General features: G+C 34.4%; 1 protein-coding gene across 1 annotated transcript; it reads right to left on the bottom strand.

Moving 5' to 3' along the window:
* Positions 1-1779: 1779 nt before the first annotated feature.
* AFP (alpha fetoprotein) lies at positions 1780-22139 on the bottom strand. The gene is made up of 14 exons (XM_066385260.1): positions 22055-22139; positions 21201-21252; positions 20107-20239; positions 17004-17215; positions 15762-15894; positions 14438-14535; positions 11354-11483; positions 9174-9388; positions 7441-7573; positions 6779-6876; positions 6057-6195; positions 4272-4495; positions 3051-3183; positions 1780-1824 (listed from the first exon to the last, which is right to left on the bottom strand). Exons 1-14 carry the CDS (start codon positions 22137-22139, stop codon positions 1780-1782), a joined length of 1830 nt encoding a protein of 609 aa, XP_066241357.1.
* Positions 22140-22279: the final 140 nt, after the last annotated feature.

Below are 22279 nucleotides of genomic sequence, written 5' to 3'. Positions count from 1 at the left end.
TTTCTTTTTAACATATGTAATAATTTACATTTTTTGTTTAATGCTTTCATATTAGATACTACTTTATCTTACTGTGATTTCTACGTTAATACCTTTCAGAATTACAGCAAAATCCGACAAAGTCCACAGATGTTGCAACAGAATTGAAAGAAAAATATGTATAAAGTACAGAGCACTTGAGATAAAACTGAAAGCTTATTGTATTGCTCTGGAGCGATTGTTTTCTCTGGAGGAGAAGCCAAAGTATGAAAGCCATTTTTAGATTTCTATTCAAAGCTAATACAAAAAACAGCTTCCCTTTGGTGCCTAATCTTTGTGTCACCATCTGCTGACCTCTTTCCTCTTTCCTCTACCTCTACTCCCCATCCTCTCTATCACACAAGTTATCCTTCTAAAAGCTAATTACTGATTACATATCACTTTAGTTCCTGTTACCTAAGATATTGTCCAAACCCTTTGTAATAATGCTTCTGAGAATCTGGCTTAACCCCACATAGCTTCTCTATCTATACTCTTCCTACCCTCCCTGTCCTCCCCCAGAACCACTGAGCATGTTTTATAGGTTGTTTTACTCTTTCATGATTTCGGCTTCTCTTTTACTTGAACTGATAAATGTCCACTCATCTCTAAGACTCTTCTTAAATTATTGTCTCTTCCAGTGTGAAACTTTGCCCAGTCAGAATTTGTCTCACCCATCCTTTGATTCTCTCAACAATTTGCCATCACACCTATAATAGCCATAATATTTTTACGTTGTTATTAGCTGCTTCCTTCTTTACTAGAGCAACCAAAGGACAGTGACTGTACCCAGAACAGCAGCTGGTACCCAGTGAGTGCTCAATAAAATTTTTGGAATAAAAATTAGTTAATTAGATACTAATTACACTCCATTAAAACAACTGCAGTACAATTAACACACGTTTCAAAATATCTGTGAATAAAGAACTGAACAAGATTGAGAAAAATGATGTTAAACTTTGAGTAGCATCATTCTTGATGGGTTCTATAAAAACAATCTCTTCTCTCCAGCTTATCTGTTAGAATACTGAAGTGGTTATTTCATGAATGAAATGCCCTGACAGCACCAAACAGTGCTTAACTTGGGAACATTTTTTTTTTTTTAGTTCACCAAGTTCTCTAGACATTTGTATTAAAAATTTATTCTTCCTTGCATTTAACTTCCTACCTTAATCAATACTCAATGCTTTTTGACCAGAATCTGCTTCAGACAATGATACACAAAACCATTTAAAGAAATTATCATTAGGTTTTCATAAATAGGAAGATAGGAAAAAGGCAACTTTAAAGATTCTTTATTTCTTTGATAAGGAAATCTCACATAAAAGTCTTCATCATTTCATTAATTCATAAAATGTACTGATGTCATTTAAGATTAAAGAGAAAAGTTCACACCAAATCATAAAGATACATTTTGTCTTCCTCTCTTCACCCTATAACATAAACAAAAATATATTAAGTACTAATTAAATGAATAAGTACAAAAGGCAATTGGTGTATTATTTTTATATCAGAGAAATATTAGATAGATAAGGAACTTTTTCTGCTGGCATTCTCCGAAGCTTTAAAAACAACTTCAAAGAATTTTGAGTTAGTTAAGTCACTAATTTAAAGCTGTGGGTATAATCAATGTCTTTAAAATAAAGTTGTTTTTCATTTCAATTGCATTTTTAAAAGCATTTAATGGTAGTTCTTAGGATATAGTTTTTTAAAGATTGACATTATTTAGCCTTGTCTAAATTTTTTGTTACCTGAAGTAATTTAAACTCCCAAAGCAGTACGAGTTTTTGAAATCAGCTTTGGACCCTGCAAATTAAGAATCAATAAGATTCATTAGATAAAGAAATGGATGACAGTACCAATCATACAGTTATTTCATCCTTCTCTATCCAAAGTTGAATTCACAGGTTTATAGATCAACCAAGTTAAAAATAGATATACATTTCTCATGTCAACAAGTTGAGACAATGGAGCCAGAGACAGAAAACAAATCCATTCATATCAATAGTAGGTTTTGTTTTTCCTACATCAATCTCTGACATAGAGCCGCATACTGATCAGTACACACATGTGAGCACACTTAATTATATTATCTATTGAAAAACTCAACATTTGGCCCTGGCCAGTTGGCTCAGTGGTAGATTCCTGGTCAGGGCACACATGAGAAGAGACCATCTGCTTCTCCACCCCTACCCCTCCCCTTTTTCTCTCCCCCCTCCAACAGTCATGACTCAATTGGCTCTTTTGAGTTGGCCCCAAGGCACTGAGGATGGCTCCATGGCTCTGTGGCCTCAGCTTCAGGCACTACAATTAGCAATGCCCCAGATGGACAGAGCATTGCCCCCTAGTGGGCTTGCCAGGTGGATCCTGGTCAAGGAGCATGCAGGAGTCTATTTCTCTGCCTTCTCTGCTCTCAATTTTTAAAAAAAGCTCAATATTTATAAATATTATTTATCTTTGGAATTTGTATAAAAATATCTAAACTTTTATATTATGAGATAGATAAAATTGGAAGAAAGGCTAAATTATAGAGTATATTTTTTAAATATAGTAATGCTATATTTAAATATGTTTAATAATACAAACTAAAGGCTTAAAAATGTAGCCAATTACAAATTCAGCTAATATTGCTAAATAATTAGATTAATATAATTCCTAATTACTCTTCTGCTGATATTCAAAAGTATGCTTCCAGATGAGTGCAAATATATTTTCTATAAATTTTAGTTCAGAAACTGTCTAAATTATTATCAGTTAATTATATATTCATATTATCATTTTTTCTAAGAAATAAATCAAAATTACTAATTCTTTTAATATATATTTTAAGATTATAATTCTTCCTAATATTTAGTGAGAAAACTGTGATTCTTTTTTAAATATAATATAATTCTTCAATTTATTTCTAAATAAAATTTAAATCTCTCTGGCACTATTTTAAAGTTACAGATTCATGAGGTGTTCTTTTCATTATTCACTGAAAATTCTGTACCAAATACAGTACCTTGAGTATGACAATGAGTTGCACATACCTCTTCTGCAAGGCAGACTTCCTGTTCTTGACCTTCGCAGCACTTTGTCAGTAGGCCAGAGAAATCTGCAATGACAGCCTCAAGTTGTTCCTCTGTTATTTGTGGCTTTTGCTTCACAAGGTTAATGAGAAACCTATGATTTAAAACAAAACAAAATACAAGAGAAGTCTGTTATGCAATAATATTTTTATAAAGCCTTCCTTGTAGAGAATTGTCAAAGCCTTAGCAACCTTTGCCATAAACTATCTTTCCATCAACCCATAACCAAACTTAACACTTAAACCTTGTCTAATATTTTTATTAGAAATATGGGCTAGGAACATGCTAAGTGTCTCATTGGTCTGCACTTGTGCAGATTATAGAGGAAACATTATTTCATAGTTCCACCATACTTCTATATAGTCAGTCTTTTTTTTACCTACCTAGACTATCCTTTCCAATTTTCTCTTCTAAATTGTTTTTCGCATACTTAAAGACCCAGATTTTCCAACATCTGCCATCCATAATTTTGACACCTGTAGCTGAGCACAGGTGATACTAATTGTCTGCTCTACTCAGTTAGCAATATTTTCATGTTGGAATTGATGCTAAATGGAACAGAAAGGGCTCGCCAGAGGAGTGCATTCTTACAGTAGCTTGAAATGTGTTACAGATTTTAAGAGAGGAAAAAGGAAGAACAAGCTTCCAATGTGAAGAAAGACCATTTACTAAGCAAGTAAGTATTAAAACGCATGGTAATTTGGAGACCACGAGTTGTCTTGGCTTGTATTACCATTATATTACAGAATGCCTCACACAATGAATTGAAATGTGCGTTCTCCATTTCTTAATACCCACACCTCATGGTTGAATCAAATATTATGGTTATTCTCTTCAAAGAGTAAATAACATGAAAAAAGGATTTAGTAGTGTTTTGGAATAAAAGTTCCCAGACTTACTGCAGAGGTATATTCTAATTACCCAAAATAGATCGCCCCTTTTCCTCAATCCCAAAATAAGATGATCACAACAGTTACAATGGAGACAATTTTTAACCATCCAGCAACTGTCTGCCTTACTGAATTTTCCCAAACCTAAGTACTAGTGAAGACACAGAGAGAAAACTATTCTGAAAGCCACTTTAAGTGCTGAGCCCAAGAGTGTTGGGTGTGCAGCACAGAAATATCAACTGCTATTCAGCGTTGCCAGCCTTCTCTGTGTTAGCAAATATCAACTTCTTACTGTTGCTTCATTGTTTGCAGTGCTACACCCTGAGCTTGGCACAGCTCCTTATGGAAGATGAACTTGTCCTCAGAGAATGGTGGAGGGACATAGGTTTCATCCACCACCAAGCTGCTGAAACATGGCCTCCTGTTGGCATACGAAGAAGTGCAGCACTGGCCCACAGCAGGATTTATAGGAGTCTCTCCATGCCTGATGCATAACTGTCCAAGAATAAGGTCAGCCTGGTTAGGAGAATGAGAAAAAAGCAAGGAGATAATTGATTCAGGTTTCCAGAAAAATATTGCAATTATTTTTAATTACTGTTACAAGAAAATTTGCTGTCTTTGGAGGATCATGTGTTGCTACATTGTAGATTCTCGTTTACCCATTAGTTTGGGATGAGCCTCAGCATTTAGTGGTGACAGATGGTCTATAGCTGTTGTTGAAGATAGTCCCTTCAGCTATTTGTGTCAGCTATTTGAAACATACTTCCAAAGTGGAGAAAAAGTCTCTGCCTTAATCTAGGAAACCAATACATGGCTTACATTTTAGATGTATATCTGGATGAGTTTTCTATTTTACTTTTGGGATGCAGAGAATACTTTCTAAAGGTAAAAATAGCACAAACTTAGTCATTTTATATATATAGTCACAAACAAAAATAGAGTCCTAATTGAAAAAAAAAATAGAGTGCGTGTATATATGTGTGTGTGTGCCTTTAAGGCTTTCCTAATGTAGAATCCTCCTACTTTCTACACTTTGAAGCTATTTCTTAAGCACCTACTAATAACTTGTAATAAAGGTCAACATATTTGGTGTGCAAGCTAGGTATTAGACTAGTCCTGAATGAATTAGTCATATTATCTCGTGACAGCCATTTTATGAGGGTGACATAATTTCTATTCTCAAATGTCAGATGAAAAAGCTCAAGCTGAGTGAGATAACCAGCTTCCCCGGTGTGACATGACTAACAAGTGTAGAAAGTGAGAAAGGACTGCAGGCGAGAGCCCTCCAGAACAGTCCTGAGTCATTACGCCATCCTGCGTCCCTGCATCCTTCCAGCGTGTGGGATTCGATAAATGACAAAGATGATGCTGAATCACAGGAAATGTTCCTTTTCTTTCTAATCTTTGGTGAAAAGTTTCAAAACATGAAGGCTAACTAGCAAATCACTCACTCCCTATCATCAAAAAGAGGGAAAAAATTTTATACAATTGTGACTTTAAGGGAAAAATAATAATAAATTTTAAAAAAAGAACAACCTGTAATCATACCATATGTAGGACACTAGGAACATTTTACTGTTGAGAACATGAGACTTACCCTGTTCTGTACCCTATACCCTGTCAAAGGGAACAAATTATATCTAAGATCATAATGAGAATGCTACAAAGGGTAAAAATAAACGTACAGCTAAAAATAAAATGACTAATTTTAACCTATCAAAAATGAAGCTTTCATTTTCTTTTTTAACCTTAAAATAAGTGTTTAGTGAACCAAAAAAAGAAATAAATCATGAATTGAATGGTGTGTAGGTCATTCTCGCTTCCCTTGACATGAAGCTCGCTCATACGTTGTTGAATGAACTGTTGCACTTCCGCCAGCCACTCCGGAGGACAGGAAGCCTGGCCACATGCTAACCATTCAGAGCTGAGTTCTCACACCCCCTCCAACTGCAACTGACTGAACGAGTCTAATAAAGTCACCACCATATTTGTTTTTACCATTTTCCCTAATCGGGAATTGTGAGGCCATTTCAATCAAACAGGGCAGAAACAAGATGAGACTAAACAAAACACTCACCGCTCCCTCCCCGCAGGCCAGGTGCTTCTCCTCACTGAGCTGGCAACACGTGGCTGCTGCGATTGCCATTCTCCTGGAGGAGGCCATCAGCTCAGTGGCGGACAGCTGAGGGGCTTTCTTTGTGTAAGCAACAAGAAATCTGAAAGGCAATTTTCACCAAATCCTGCTGAGTCATTCACTAGTTTGGGGGCTCAGTTATTCTCAAAGACACTCTTTTAAGTATCAGAAGACATGAACTCAGCTCATTTTATTATCCACATGGTTTTTGGACCAACTTTGGAGATGTGATTACTCCAACAACCACTTCTTATACTCCCATGATATCAACATATCACAATGGGAAAATAAAGCTCTGGGCACATGGTTGACTCCAATTCCCAACCTCAGAAGCTTCATTGATTTTAACTTTGGTCTTTAGGTGTTTTAACTGTAACAGACTAGGACAGAATGGATATCTGCACTGTAAAAATCAGCATGATTTGGGGGAACCCAAAGCCTGTGCCATAAATCAGATTTCACAGGCCGTTTTTGTTGCTTTCTAAACTAGGGAAATGGGGAACGCCACCTTTGCTTAGGGTAAATTGGGTGATTACGTTACATTGACTTCCCATCTGAAATAGGAGCTGAAAGTAGAGGAGCCATGGGTGACTATTATAGATGTATATTTCTCTCACTCATTCATAATTTTAAATCACAAAAAATATTGCTTTAAAAAAACATACGCATTTTGTAAATAATATTCTCCTAGTTTCTGGAAAAGGCCACAGCTTCGCTTTGCCAATCCTTGGCTTTCCTGGATGTGTTTCTCTAGTTCTTGTTCCTGAAAATACAAGCATTATTATGTACATTTTTTTCTCTTCTTGGATACGTAACTTTGTATATAAAAATTGCCCAACAATATTTTATTCTATGAGGATACGATTAGAAAAGGCAATTTTAGAGGGATTTTCTAAATATTAAAGATGACAAAGTTTGAATTATGAGAATGAAAGCAAATGGTCTTTGGGAAGATTAGGTTTAAAACTTTGTGACTCCAAGTTGTTTGATGAAACAATTCAATCTTTGAGTAAAGGATTACAGTTCTACACAAATTCTTGCTTTTCTGGAGCTGTTAAATATAAGTATTATTTTTATTCTGTGTGTCAAAGAACTTTTGGTTAACAATTTTATTTCCAAAGTAGGTCACTAGTTGTTGTAGTTGGTTAATAACTACTTAATATTTAGAAGACAAGTTAATATATATATATACATATATATATACATATATATATATAACTAATTAACTATTGGTTAATAACTAGATACTTTCAAACTAACAGTATTTTTTAGTGAATGATATCAATCTAGTATTTCAGATTCTCCCTAAAAAGCTAGAGCAACATACCCCTTTATCCTGGCATTCAAGAGAGTTTGGAGACTGGGAACACTTCTCCACTAACTCCTGATAGCCTTTAACAACTCTTAGAATTACTGGAACAGCAAATTTAGTATGTCTTCTTGAATATTCATATGTAAATCTGAAATATGTGTAAAAAATCATGTTATTAGAATTAAGAGAAAAATTCTGCATTATATGGCAAGCAGAGTTAAAATCCAAATAACAATAGAAATCAAATATATTTTAAACTATGTGCATGGCAAAACTGTTAATACAAATTAGAATTCTTCAAATTGTTTTAAAATGGTATGTTTTGTCTTCTTTCAGAGCCTTCATTTTGGCTTAATTGTAGGCTTTATATTCATTTATTCAAAAAATATTTTTCCATTGCAAACTCTATGCAAGCATTTCTTTAATCAGCAAATTTTCAATAATGTAAAAGATAAAATGCCTGACCTCTCATAAGCATAAGGGGCAGAAACAAACGCAAAATAGGTCATCTAATTTTTAGTAGTGATAAATCAATAAAGAGAAATAAAGGAAGTTAGAAGAGAGGGAGAGATAACACCGAAGTTAGAATGTGGCCACAAAAATCTCCTTTGGCTAGCTGTTCAGACCAGATAATCTGGCTGCTGAAGAGAACCACCCAAGCATTTGAGGAAAGATTATTCTCAGTTGAGAAAATTTCTACTGCAAAGAACCTGTCCAATTGAAGAACTGCTTCTATAATATAAACAATAAGCTGTGAATGTGTGTGGATATGTAAATTTAAAGATAATGCATGAATTTACTAATGGTATTCCCAGTTTATAGAAATAGGTTATGTTAGTTCTGCCTCCAATAAATTGTCAATATGGGTTCTTAAATCCTGACTTTGTTCTTATTTGCATAATTTTATTTAGCTGTGCAAACAATGCATGAATGTCTCATTTTAATGTAACAATTGAGTAATATCCTGAGGGAATATTAAAAAGAAAATTAGGGCATTATTTTCATTACTACATTAGAAGCAGACTCTTAAATTTAGAAAGACCCATGGAGATCATTAAGTATAATGTCCTAAGAGCTGCACAAATCCCTCCTCCAATAGTGTCCATAGATACCACTGTACAATAAAAGAAAATGTATTAACTGCTCGCTTCCCTTAAAGGCAAGCAGAAGGAGAGCATGTCATATCAATTACATTATAACAAGTTACTATATTGCAAATGTCTCTAAACACCTTTTTATTTTCTTACAAAAATAAAACATGAATTCAATATATAGCAAATAAAGTGTTTCAATAAAAGCCCTTTTTATCTAGCATTATCTATTGAGTTGTACTTGGGGAGGGACATTAAAACTTGCATGGGGAAAAGAACACATTCTTAATTATGAGCTCTTTTTATTACAAATATATTCATATCCTACGTAGAAGTTCAATGGTGATCTCCATATGAGTAACTCACACAGGGATGACAATGCTTCAGATTCCAGATAAATTCATACAAAACAAAATACAGCCTTAAAAGCAAGCCAGTTAATAATAGTAATGGTGAAAGTCTCATCAGTCTAAGGTAGATTTTATTCTTTCTTCCCTAGTTAACTGCTTAAATACATTTTGGCTCAGGAAATTCTAGCATTATTCTCACACACACCAAGCTCAAACACCATAGGCTTCACTTCCCATTTCAGCAACACAAAGCTGTCAGCCACATAATCTTTACTTGTGTGAACATACATTTATAGAGTGTATTTACCTTGCTATAAAGAGATCTTTTTCCCTTGAAGAAAATTGGTTGAAATCTCTCTCTCCTAAAAACCTATTTAGAGTTGGAGATAAGCCTTCAGGTCTTTCATCATTTTCTGCATGAATTATGCATTGACCAAGTTCAAGTGTGGGTAATTTGCAACATTCTGCTATTTTGCTTGGCAAAGTATCTTGTTGAGAACAGACATAGGACATAATTTTTTCCTGTAATAGAAAAATAAAGTATAAAATTATAAAGCTTATTCTTTAATGCAGGACCCCAGAGCCAGTTCTAGGAAGAAAGGAAGGAGGGAAAAGAAGGAAGGAAGGGAGGGAGGGAGGGAGGGAGAAGGGAAAGGAGGGAGAAAAGGGGAAAGAGAGGGATAAAAAAAGGAAACGAAGACATTTTACCCTGCCTCCTATTTTAGTGCTTTCTCCGATTTTGCCTTTCCTCACTCCTTTGTACCTACCCCTATTTGTTCAATTCTTTGTTTTGTTAGCTAAAATCTACTCATTTATTTTAATAGGAAGCTTTTAAAAACAAGAGAGAAATATACTCTTCAAACCAAATGGCAGACACATTGATTTATTTCTTTCTATTAATAGTGAAAGTTGCTACTATACAGCATTTGCTGTTAACATCGTAACATAGAAAGCAAACTTTCCCGTCCATCTTTAACAGAACAATCCGCAGTAACCCACTATGACCTCCAGAGGGCAGTCTATAGATAATGAAATGACAGGGCACCTAACTGGCCCGAAAGGAGCAGGATTTACACATTCTTGAGATAGGACTGGCATTCTGTGCAATCTCAGCAGGGAGAATTAGAATCATTAAAATCCAACTTGCGTACCATATTGAAATTAATGTTTTCATTTTAAAAGAAAAAGTGGTTATGAGCTCTAAAAATGGAAAAACCAATTTAAAAAAAATGATTACACAAATTAATGAAGTTAATACCAAGAAAACTGATGTCAAAAACAGGTAAAATAGTTCTTGTTACTGTCCCTTATATGCAAGTAAATACTTTGAAAAGGAAAAATAAATGAAATAATAAAAAAAAAAGATCTGCCTTTCTGGCAGCCTCCTCTCAGCTCATGTTCCCCGACTTCCTACCCCAGGACCTCTGCTTGTGCTCAGAGACTGTCACCCCTGGGCCTTTCTGCAGCCTCGGCTCCTTGCTAACTTCCAAGACAATCTCAGCCAAATTGCCACTGAAATGAACATTTTATCCTCACTTTCAACCAAAATAGACCAATAATCACACTGCTTGAATTGCCTTTGACCATATGGCATGCTCAAAGGATTCCTTTGTGGTAGTGGTTTGATTTTTGTTTTCAATCCTCCTTTATTTAAACCCTTTATTTGAACCTCTCTTTGGGATGGTTAGCTTTACCTTGTAGAATAATTTCTTGAGTTATTTTTGTTGTTTCTTGTATTACATTGTCATATTCATATACTAGATATGAATATATAATAACATGCCTCCCCAGTGTCAGGCGTTGTGCAGGCAGCCTATGGGGATAGCAAGGAACAAAAGACAGTCCCTCACCCACAAGTGACAGGATGTCACCTGTCTTATCTCTTCTATCAGCCTATAAATGCCTTGAGGTCAGCTTGTGCCTTGCTAACAAATGTTCCTCACAGCGGCTATTGCATAGGAATTATTTAGTATATATTTGTCAAATAAAAAAAACAAATGGATGAAGAAACAAACACATCAAAAGTAGAGTCTGTCTTCAACATGGATGGACCTGGAAACTATTATGCTAAGTGAATTAAGCCAGGCAGAGAAAGAAAAATAGCATATGACCTCACTCATTTGAGGAGTGCTATCCTCAAATATGAATCTAGGTAAACACAATAAATTAAAATCAATAAAAATTTAAAAAAATAGAATCTGCCTTTCAAAATCTGATGTGGAAGCCTTCTGAGAGGTTCTCATCTCCTTTAGAAGTAAGAATGTGGGGACACTGGTATCACAAGAGGAGAGTATCCCTTAAAGTGAAAGGCAGGGTCAACAAAAGGTGTTTTTTTCCACTAGCATGAAGTCTGTAGCTTCACTGAGTCAGCTTAGTTACCATAACCTGTGACCAACTCAAGTCAGATCGCCTTCTCCCATTTCTCATGAGAGCAAAAGAAAGGAAAGGGTGTGGAAATATCTCTTTTTAGAAAGCAAGATTCTTCACCCCATCCTGCAGACACTCCAGCACGTTTCCTTGGCAACATTCCTCGTGTGTGTGAGCCGCATCCAGGACCAGTTTCTGAATTTCAGTAAAGTTAGCTTTGGGAAACTTCTGACTCATTTTTGTTATGGTTCTACAGGGGGAAAAAAAATTATAAATCAATGTTGGTTATCTATCAGAATTAAATAACATTTATAGAGTAGTGATATAGTTGCATCTCCAAAGACAAAAGAACTAAAATATCTTGTCTTTTATGAAGGAAAGAAAAAGTGCTATAAGTCTTGTTGATTGCAGCCAAATCTCTCAAGGCTGTGGCTCTGTACATGATGAGCTGGCCACACCAATGGTTTGGAAATTATTTTTACCTAAGACCTCTCCTTGTGTATTAATATGAAATCTATCGTTTTTGCTGTTCATCCCTGATGCTGAGCACCTAGGATCTGTGTAGTGAGTGAGGTGAAAAAAGTTTAAAAGGATAAACAATGAAGAAATGGAAAATTCCCTGAGAATGATAATCATCTTTTCCTTGGGAGGAAAAAAAAATACTTTTGAGAGTACAAGGAAGGGTGCATATGTGTAAATCGATGAAATGGGACAAGAAAATGGAGCAGACTAAACATTCAAATGTTTCATGATGCCCAGACATGTAGTGTGGCCCCAAAAGGAAATAAGAAAAAAATAAAAATTCTTGTTTCTTCTGCATATCTCATTAAATTTAGGAGATGTTTAGGTGAAACCCCTACTCCCTAGAGCAGCTGGTGTTGCTACTACAAATCAAGGTGGATTTTCTTCAAAAATTTACAATATTTTAGTCTAATCAGTTATAGATATCAAATAAAATTATTATAACAATATATAATTTATATTTTTGTGTTCATGAATCAATCTTTAATAGCGTGAAAGGGGAAAACATAATTCTGACCTATTCCAAGAAGAAATTTCAGTCAGTCTTGGACCTAGCTCCATGACTAAAAACTTTAATCTACACTTCTACTGTGTTCGATATCTTTAAGTGTGTCATTTAACAAAGAAATAAAATGTGAATGCATATAATTAATATTCTTTGATTAACAGCTCAGATGTTTTCCTATATTAGAAACATTTAGTCATAAGATCCCAAGAGTATTTAAACCAGTTATGTAATTTAAAATTTTTTAGTAGGCACATTAAAAAGTAAAATAAAACAGGTTAAATTCACTTCAATAATATATTTTCACATCACATATCAAAAATATTTCATCACAGAGAACAGATTGATGACTGCCAGAGGGGAGGGGAGTTTGGAAGACTGGGTGAAAAAAGTGAAGAAATTAAGAAGTACAAATTGGCAGTTACAGAATAGTCACAGGGATGTAAAAGTACAACAGAGAGATTATAGTCAATAATATTGTAATAATTATGTATGGTTTTAGGTGGGTACTTGAAATATCCAGGGAATCAATTTGTAAAGTATATTATTGTCTAATATTCTGTACACCTGGAACTAATACAAACTAATATTAAATGTAAACTGTAATTAAAAAATAAAATTTTTAAAAGATATATTATTTTTTAATATTTTTTCTTTTAATTAGAATTATTGGGTGACATCAATTAATAAAGTTATATAGGTTTCAGATGTACTATTCTATAATACATTATCTGTATATTGTACTGTGTTCACTACCCCAAATCAAGTCTCCTTCCATCAGTAATTATCTGCCTTTTACCCTCTTCTACCTCTCTTCACCCCCCTTTCCCTCTAATAATCACCATATTGTTGACTGTATCTATGAGTTTGTTTGTCTTGCTTAATCATTGTAATATGTAATCAACATAAAAAATTATAAATGAGATATTGTACATTCTCTTCTCAGTGCTAAGTCTGAAATCTGGTGTATATTTTACACTTAGAGCACAGTTCCCCATTTGCACTAGTAACCTCTCAAATGCTCAGGAGCTACATATGGCCAGTGGCTGCCATATTGGATAGCACAGCTCCAAACCATTGGTAGTTATGATTTTTATATCTGATTCAATGTCTCATTGTCAGGATACAGACAATGAGAGATCACTGGCACAATAGACAAATAGGTATAATTAAAGTAAATCATGACAAGGACCTAGGAAAACTGCCTTCTGATGTCTAGCAGTATAGCCTTGGGTAAAGTACTTTAATTTTTCTGAACTATAGGTTACTCATGTGTAAAAATGAAGAAGTTGGACTAAATGATTTAACTGGGTTTATATTATTTTCTTCTTCATTGTAACAATGTATATTTCTATAAAGATAGAAAATAAAATAGGGGCAGGATGGATGCATGAATAGATGATAGATAGATAGATGATAGATAGATGATAGATAGATAGATAGATAGATAGATAGATAGATGATAGATAGATGATAGATAGATATGGTAGATAGATATGGTAGATTGATAGATAAGGAAAATCAAGGAAAAAAGGAAAAATAAGTATGCTAAGTGCAAGTTAATAATGGTCAATTAAAAATTCCAAATTTACCATTCCACTTTATAGCAGCTGGGACAAGAAAGTAAACTTCAGGAAGTTACCTTGCTTTCATCATCTAAAAAAATACATCCTAGTTCTTCAAAAACTTTTTTTTTTCACCTGACACTAGATTTAATATTATTGACTCAAGTGAATATTTTCAGAGAAAGCAATAATTGACATAATGGATTTTATAGCAGACTAGTAAGCAAAACATATATATATCTTATTCTTAAGCCAAAAATATACTTTGCACATCTGTGAAGACTAATCTATGTTGAAGAGAATCTAGGAAAACATAGCTTAACTATGAGGTATAATTTGATTGAAGACCAGGAACTTAAAAGTAACTAGAATAAATCAATAATATAAATATCAGAAGTCTTCTCAAGTATTTCTCTTCTAGGTTAATAAATGTGAAACATCAGATTGATCTGTTAACTTCCTTCCAATCCTAAAATTTCATAATTCGTAATTACATTAGCTCTCATTAAAAGAAGCTTCATTCCCTACAACAGTGACAAAATAAATGTAAACTTAAATTACAAAACGGTTGCTCTCCAGACCTCACCTTCCCTAGACAGAACTGAAACTTACATGGCTGCAAAGGTTCGGGGTCCAAAATTTCTCATTACTGCACAGACGTGTTGATTTAACAAGCTGCTTTCTCTTAATTCTTTTGTAATTGATGCTGCCTACAATTTGAAAAAACAAGGCATTAAGAAAGTATCTATTTTCTTTTACAGGGGTTAATAATTACAAAAACAACAGATACAGGTAAAATGTGAAACTCTATAAAGTAACATTTTTACTAAAAATTATAAGTGCAATACATTTTTGTAAAACTATTCATTTATTCATTAGTTTCAGTTGGTTTATGCCAGATAGATTTTTTAAAAAATACCTTGAAACAAAAACGTTATAACTTTCATATCTGGGAAAAAATATAAACAACTGTAAGACAGGTTGAAGCCTGATACTTTATTAAAGGCTTGCTCAGTTGCAAAAACATAAGATTGAATCACAGCCTGACATCCTGGGAATAGTCGTAATTCTTCAAAAATGTTTGTTGTAGGGCTTCTGGTGGCAAGTAATTTAATTGTGGATATTATTCTAGCTCTTTGAACCTAAGAAAACCATTCACTTCTTTAAACCTAAGTTGTTTTGATAGTTAAATGAGAATAACATAGTTGACCCTTGAACAACTTGAGTTTGAACTGTGCAGGTCTACTTATATGCAGATTTCATCAATAAATACCTGTACTATCTTTGATCTATGCTTAGGGATCTAGTGAAGAGCTAATTGTATGTGTTGACTTATGCCATTTTACATAGGGGACCTGAGCATCTGCTGATTTTGGTATCCTGGGGGACCTGGAACCTATTCCCCATGAACACTAGGGTAGTTAAGTTTTAGGAGGAGTCAAAAGTTATATACAGATTTTTGAAGGCATAGGAGTTGACACCCTAAACTCCTGTATTGGTTAAATGTCAACTGTACTTACACTTTAAATTTGTTCTAAGGATTAAAAGAAATCATGAATATAAAGCATTTATCATAGTTTTCACTGTTTTCTCTCTTTTTCTACTCTTGTTCTATTCCTACTCATCTTCTTTCACTTCCTTCTTTTACCTTTTTCTTTTTCATTTATCACCTCTGCATTTGTCTTCCTTATTCTCACCAGACTCATTTTCTTAACAATAAAATAAGTTTTGCTGAATGAATGAATAAATGATGAATAAAAATAGAGGAAATCCAGGTCTTTTAGCCCAAAGAGTATCAGACTGCTCAAATATGCTCTATTCTAAAATGCTAGAAATGATATTCCACGCACAAAACATATTTCCATTTTTAACTTTGGTTTTAATGAGTCATAGCCAGATGAGAGTATTGGTTCAGATATTCACACAAATATAATACCTTCGTTTGGAAGCATTCAACTGCATTTTCAGCTTTACAACAAAGTGGAATTATTTTGTCATAGTGTGCAGCCAAATAAAGAAGTGTAGGAGCGTACAGAAAGGGATGCCTCCTTGCTATCTCGTAGATGTATCTGTGAAATAAAATAGAACTGTAAGATTTACAACAAGCACATAAAACAAGATTACCACTGCTTGAAACTGGAATGTGTTTAAAGATTCAGAAAACCATCATATTTTTCCCCATGTGCTATCAAAATTTTTCCTCACTGAAAATCCCCAGGGGAAAGAACTCTAACAACTGATACCATATTTCAATCTGAGAACAAAATAGGCAGAGATGCTGACTATGGTTCCTATTAAAGTGTCCTTTTCAATAAGCCTACTCAGACATGTTTCAAGGGTCAGCAGTGCCAGACCACCACCACTAAGTAAAACAGAATGGTAGATTTCCCTTCTCCCAACCCATCAGTGCAGAATGGAATTATCCATTTTGGCAGTGTCCAGAGAAGAGATATTCAATGGGCAGGTTTCTCAGTTTCCTCATTTAGGCAGCAACATAGGAGACACAAGTGATTAAGAGTTTGCGAGGCTTTCCTAACAGAAAACCTGGGGTCAAACTCCAGTTTGGGATGCACTAGCAATGTGCCTTCACCCAATAGTTCTAACCTTCTAAACTTTAATCTCTTAATCTGCAAAATGAGAAGAGGAAAAAAATGCAGAGGAAAAGGACAAGGAGACTTCAGGGCTGCTGTGAGCATGCATCTAATCATAAGTGCAAAGCACACACAATCTTATCCTAAGTGCACAATGAGTGTTAGCCATGTTAGTGCATCCTAAACATTCCTGGATCACTAACATTTTTTTTTTCAGGACATTTGTTCAACACAAACCAAATATTTGGCTCCACATGGAGTCATTTTGTGAGGTACTAATACATCCATGGGCAAACGAAAATTGAGAGATTAGAAAGGGAAAAGCAAGGTGGATGGCAAGAGGCTCAAGGGACACTGGTGGGTGTGGTGTGTGGCCTCTGCTGCCCCTACCCGGCAGGCTGTGGGAACAGAGGTGCTCAAAGTTGCTCCCCTAATTTCCTAGTGCAAAACCTCAGTAGATCAAATGCTGAACTTTATTTCTACCTCTCCATGTTTTAGAGTACATCCGTAATTTGCAGAAAGACAAGATCCTGCTTGGAACTGCTCCCTCTCTGAGGTTTCAATCTACCTCTAAATTGGATCCTTACCGGTTCATGACTGTCTCCCTGTTTTCTTCGTATTCCTTACAGCTGGTGGCAGGCTCTAGATGTTGGAAAGGCGGGATGGATGCTGGAGCGGCCTTTTTGCGTGCTAGGAGACAGTTGTGTCTTTCCTCTTCACGCTGGCTGCAGCAGTCTGAAAGGCCGTACTTTTCATGAATTTCCTTCTCATGGCAAATTTCTTCCAGAAAGGTAGGTAGCTATAAGAAAGATTTATTTTTAATGAAATACAACAACTTTAATTTTAAAAATCTCTAAGACACATTAGAAAATTTGTAATATCCAAAATCAGGACTATAGATTAAGAAAATAATTCTCCATTTGAATTTGAACATATTTTAGTTTTAGCCAGATGAAATAACTTTTTTTAATTGAATTTATTGGCACTGGTTAACATAACTGTACAGGTTTCAGGTGCTCAATTCTACAACCCGTCTCTCTACACCGTATTGTGTGTTCACATTCCTCCAAGTCAAGTCATTGTTCATCAACATTCATCACCCATACACCCTCCTTCACCTCGCCCCTTCCTGCATGGACACTATTGTCCATTTCCGTGAGTTTTCCTCTTTTTCTGTCCTTTTTTTAAATTTATTCATTTTAGAGAGAGGAGAGAAAGAGAAAGAGAGAGAAGGGGGGAGGAGCAGGAAGCATCAACTCCCATATGTGCCTTGACCGGGCGAGCCCAGGGTTTCGAACCGACGACCTCAGCGTTCTAGGTCGATGCTTTATCCACTGCGCCACCACAGGTCAGGCCTCTGTCCTTTTTTGATTGAATCCCTCCACCCCCCCTTACCCAGCACCCACCCCTCAGACAGCTGTCAGCCTGCTCTCTAACTGTGGGTCTGTCTCTAGTTTACTTAGTTCATTTTGTTTTCTGAAATAGCTTTTCTTAATGCCTTCTGGGAAATGGAATTTTAGTTTTTAATCATGAGTAAGTAATGATTATTAAAGTTTTTTTTTTCATTTTAAAAAGAAATAAAGGCAATGCAGTATTTTGATTCCCCTCAAAAAAATTCTGAAATATTTTACTTTTCCCTTTTATGTTATCAACAATTTGGCCCTGTGCTATATATAAGCTCTCCTCTTTTCTATAAGCTATTTTTCAGATGTAGATACTCATTCCTCATGACATTTTTATGATGAGACATTGATCTAAAATTGGATATTATTTTTAGCTAAAAATAATTTGAAATCGAATAAAATATTTTTCATGAGCCATAATTACATTTAGCTAAAATATTTTAAAATGTATGTTTTAAATGTTTAAAATCCTTTTTTGTTGCCTTAATTTTACCAACGTTCGATGATGACACCAATATTCTAAAAAATGACTGTGAAGAATAATACTGTTTTATTTATTTCAGAAAATTTTTAATTTAGCTTTTATAACTGCTAATATTTAGAGAATGGATATCTTAAGTAAGACTTTCAATCCCTAATCTACATAAAAATCATGCCTTTAAGTTTATAAACATAATTTACCAATCTGTAAAATTATCTTGAATTTCTCTTCGGAGGTAAAATTGCAATATGGAGTGTATGGTGTTTAATTTATACACATCTTTAGAAGATTATTGGAATGAGTAATAAATAGAGATGCATAACAGGGATTTTTATTAAACCATCAGATTCATAGTTAGAAAGTACTTTTTTTTTCTTTTTTTTTTTTAAGTGGGAGAGAGAGAGAGACAGACAGGAACAGACAGACAGGAAAAGAGAGAGATGAGAAGCATCAACTGATAGTTAGAGCATCTTGTTTTCTCATACATGCCTTGACTGGAGGGCTTCAGCCTAGCCAGTGACCCCCCTTGCTCAAGCAAATGACCTTGGGCTCAAGCCTGTGACCCTGGGCTTCAAGTCAGCGACCTTTGGGCTTACGCCAGTGACCATGAGGTCATGTCTATGATCCCATACTCAAGCCAGCTCCCTTGGGGTTTCAACCTGGGTCCTCAGCCTCCCAGGCCAACACTCGATCCAGTGCACCACTGCATGATCAGGCAGTACTTCATATCTTTAAACACATTAAAAATTTTGTAATATCCAAAATCAGGACTATGTATCTCCACATACATTGTCTTTTGGCCACTTTATCAACCCATCATGCCAAAGAATTCTCTGGGCAGTTTGTTCCATAATTAGGTAGCTCTAGTCTCTATAAAGTTCTTTTCTATATTGAGATAATGTAACACTATTACTTACTGATCTTCTACATTAGGCTGTCCTTATACTAGAAAAAGTATTCACTGTTTATCTGAAATTCAAATTTAAGTGGGCTTCATGTTTTGCTATTGTTGTTTATTTGCAAAACGTGGTAGCCCTTTGGGCTATGCACCTCACACTCACTATGGTGAGGTACAGTGTAATGAAGCCTACAGGGATATTCGTTCTGGAGCTGTGTGGCTTAGTTTAAACCTTGGTTTGGTCTGGGCTCTCTTAAGCAAATCATGTAACCTCTCTATGACTCAGCTTCCTCAACTGCAACATAGATTCACATCTATCTTTTGAATTATCATGAAGATTCCATTAATTTATATTTGTAAGCAAAGTTGATATTCTGCTTATCAACCCCAGCCAGGATCTCTTGGCTTACTGGACATCCATTCTGACTCATCAGTGCTATGCTCTATCTCATAAAATATTTTGATTATCAATGTGTATGCAACACTCCCTAGAATAATGCCTGTCACTATGTCTTAATAAAAATTAGTTTCTATTACTATTATTATATAAATTTCCATGATGATTTTAAAATGGAAGTTATTTTTATTCCTTATTTGTATAGATGAGGAAACTAAAGCTCAAAGTTAAGAAATATGCCTATGGTCTCCCAGATACTCTTATTTGAGAACCTTAGCTCTTAGTCACCATATTTATATTGTCTCTTTACAATAAGAACTCATTTTCTCTTCTACCCTCTTTAGCAGTTCAGAATTAATCTAAAGCCTCTTTCATACAACAGTCCTTCAAATGTATTTCTCATGCTATCCCTGTATCTTCTCTTCTGCATATTAAATTTTGGTTGGTTATCATAGTATTACTATTATTATTATAATTATTATTATCATCATCATTATTATTATTCACTCACCTGGTTTTCTAGACACTTTGCTGGCTGCTCATTTCCAGAGGATTTCTCAATTACAGTCAATACATCTTTTACCATTTTGTTTACTTCCTGATAAGTGGCTTCTTGAACAAACTGGGCAAAAAATATGGTAGCTCTGAAACAAAAATATACATAAATGCTTAAGGAGCAGACTTAATATCAAGCTTCTTTTTCTCAAGTTTAGTTTTCATATTTTTTTGTTGTTGTTTTCTATTCTTTTGTAACCTATTTAGAAGGCAATCTTTATTAAGAATTTATGTGGAAATAGATTCTAGCCATCCAGGAAGAATATCAGTCTTCTTCTTGTCTCCTTAATATGATATACCCATAAATACACATCTATCTGTTAAAAATCAACATAAGTGAACTTCCTATAAGAGTGGTTCCTCCTTTTAGCAATGAACTTATAATTGAGGGTATCTATAATCTTTACAGTTTCTTTTAAATTTAAGCAAAGAATTGGTCATCAGACTTCTGCCTGTGTCTACTCTCAGCATGATCAAGGTCTTATCAAGACTATGGTGCTAGTGGACTGACCGAAAGCATTTTCTTAATAGGTTTCCGTGTGCAAACAGTATTAGTAACATATTCCTTTAAATTCCTTATTAGAAACTCCAGAAGATTTAAATAGAAAGATAGCATTCAAAAGAACAACCTAACCTCTACAAAAAAGAAATGGAAAATGGAATATTTTGCCTCTTCCTTTTTGTTATGAGGAATAAAGTAGTATTCAAAATAGACAATATTGCAATATCATCTTATTGGTACTGATGAGAAAAATTCCTGAATTCTTTTCAGTTGCCACTGATCAGATACTAATCCTCAGTTTCTAAAATCTGATTTGATTTGTCCCATGGAATTACAAAGATTCTAGAGATTAATATGTAAGGCAAGGCCAAGGTCTCAACCTTTTCAATATTAACTTGATATTAAATATAAATAACTGTTCTTGGCATGGCCTAGATTTCTTTTATACTTTAAAAACTTCATTGGGATAACCAATTTTATGTAATTATTTGATTAAAATTATCATTGCTGTGCATGTTTAAAGTGAAATTTATATGAGCAAAACTTACAAGTCAATCAGATTCACCTCTGCAGAGCATTGGGAAGAATCCAATACGGAAGCTGGGAAGCAAAATAAACTTCATAAGAAATGGTATTTTCAACTGCAACCAGGAAAGTAATCATCATTACATGTAAATGTTTGTATTTAAGTTGGAAGTATACAATTCTAATAATGAGAAGGCATCAGGGATCATCTATCCAAAAATCTTAATTTTGTATTTGAGAAAACTGGAAAACTAAGAAATAAAGTTAAGATTAATTTGTAGTAGACTTAGCACTAAAACCCATATATTTTATATTTTCCAACTGTTTGTTTCTCCCCTGTATTGTGATGCTCTAATAGGCTTGGAAATCAGGTTATAAAAATCATTAATTTTAGTGATCCTTTTGGACATGTTTACACCACATTTTGCTTGCCTATTTGTATCCCAGTTGCATTGTTTCTTCTTCAGATGGCCAAATAATGACCCATTTTTTTTCTAAAGTAAAGAATAAAGATTTTACTTATATTACTTACTTTACCAGTCTGAGAGGATTTTGCATGTAATAGAACCAGGATTATGGTCTGATATATATATATATCAAAGTAAAATGTATATCAATTAAATAAATACTGTACAAAAATTAATTCAACGTGAAGAATATAAATCATTCATAGGTAATGTCTAGCACTGCCATAATTTTATAGACCTGTTATAAAGTTACAAGTTTATCATGCATTTATAGGTACTTAACTAATGAAATATTTTTCCCTTGTGTGGAACAATAAGTGTGATAAATAAACCAAGACAAATGAGTAAATGCAAATTTAATAACTTTGATACAGAGAAAAGGCATAAAAGAAAAACACTAAATATCTTACCTATTCCATATGGATTGTTATGCATCGTTCTGGATTCAGTAACATTTAGTAGGAAAATTAAAAAAATTGATACCACCCACTTCATAGTTATTAGTTATTTCTTTGTTGTTGGCAAAGGTCAGTACAGACTATTGAAAAACATGCTGAAATTCTTTTATACCCTTCTCAAGCAATGCCTGTTAACTAGTAAACTTTTATTGGTATATGTGTTACTTTATTTCCTTA

Source organism: Saccopteryx leptura, chromosome 5, assembly GCF_036850995.1.
Source record: "Saccopteryx leptura isolate mSacLep1 chromosome 5, mSacLep1_pri_phased_curated, whole genome shotgun sequence".
Classification (NCBI taxonomy): Eukaryota; Metazoa; Chordata; class Mammalia; order Chiroptera; family Emballonuridae; genus Saccopteryx; species Saccopteryx leptura.
Note: the sequence above shows the minus strand (reverse complement) of the source record. Positions and strands in the feature narration are given on the sequence as shown.

Excerpts from the sequence above, each read along its gene's own strand:
- AFP (XM_066385260.1), bottom strand. The coding sequence starts at position 22,139 with ATGAAGTGGGTGGTATCAATTTTTTTAATTTTCCTACTAAATGTTACT. Across the intron at positions 15,895-17,003 it reads AGGGAGACAGTCATGAACCG|ATACATCTACGAGATAGCAA; the intron begins GTAAGGATCCAA and ends TTTATTTCACAG. Across the intron at positions 9,389-11,353 it reads TGGAGTGTCTGCAGGATGGG|GAAAAAATTATGTCCTATGT; the intron begins GTGAAGAATCTT and ends TTTCTATTACAG.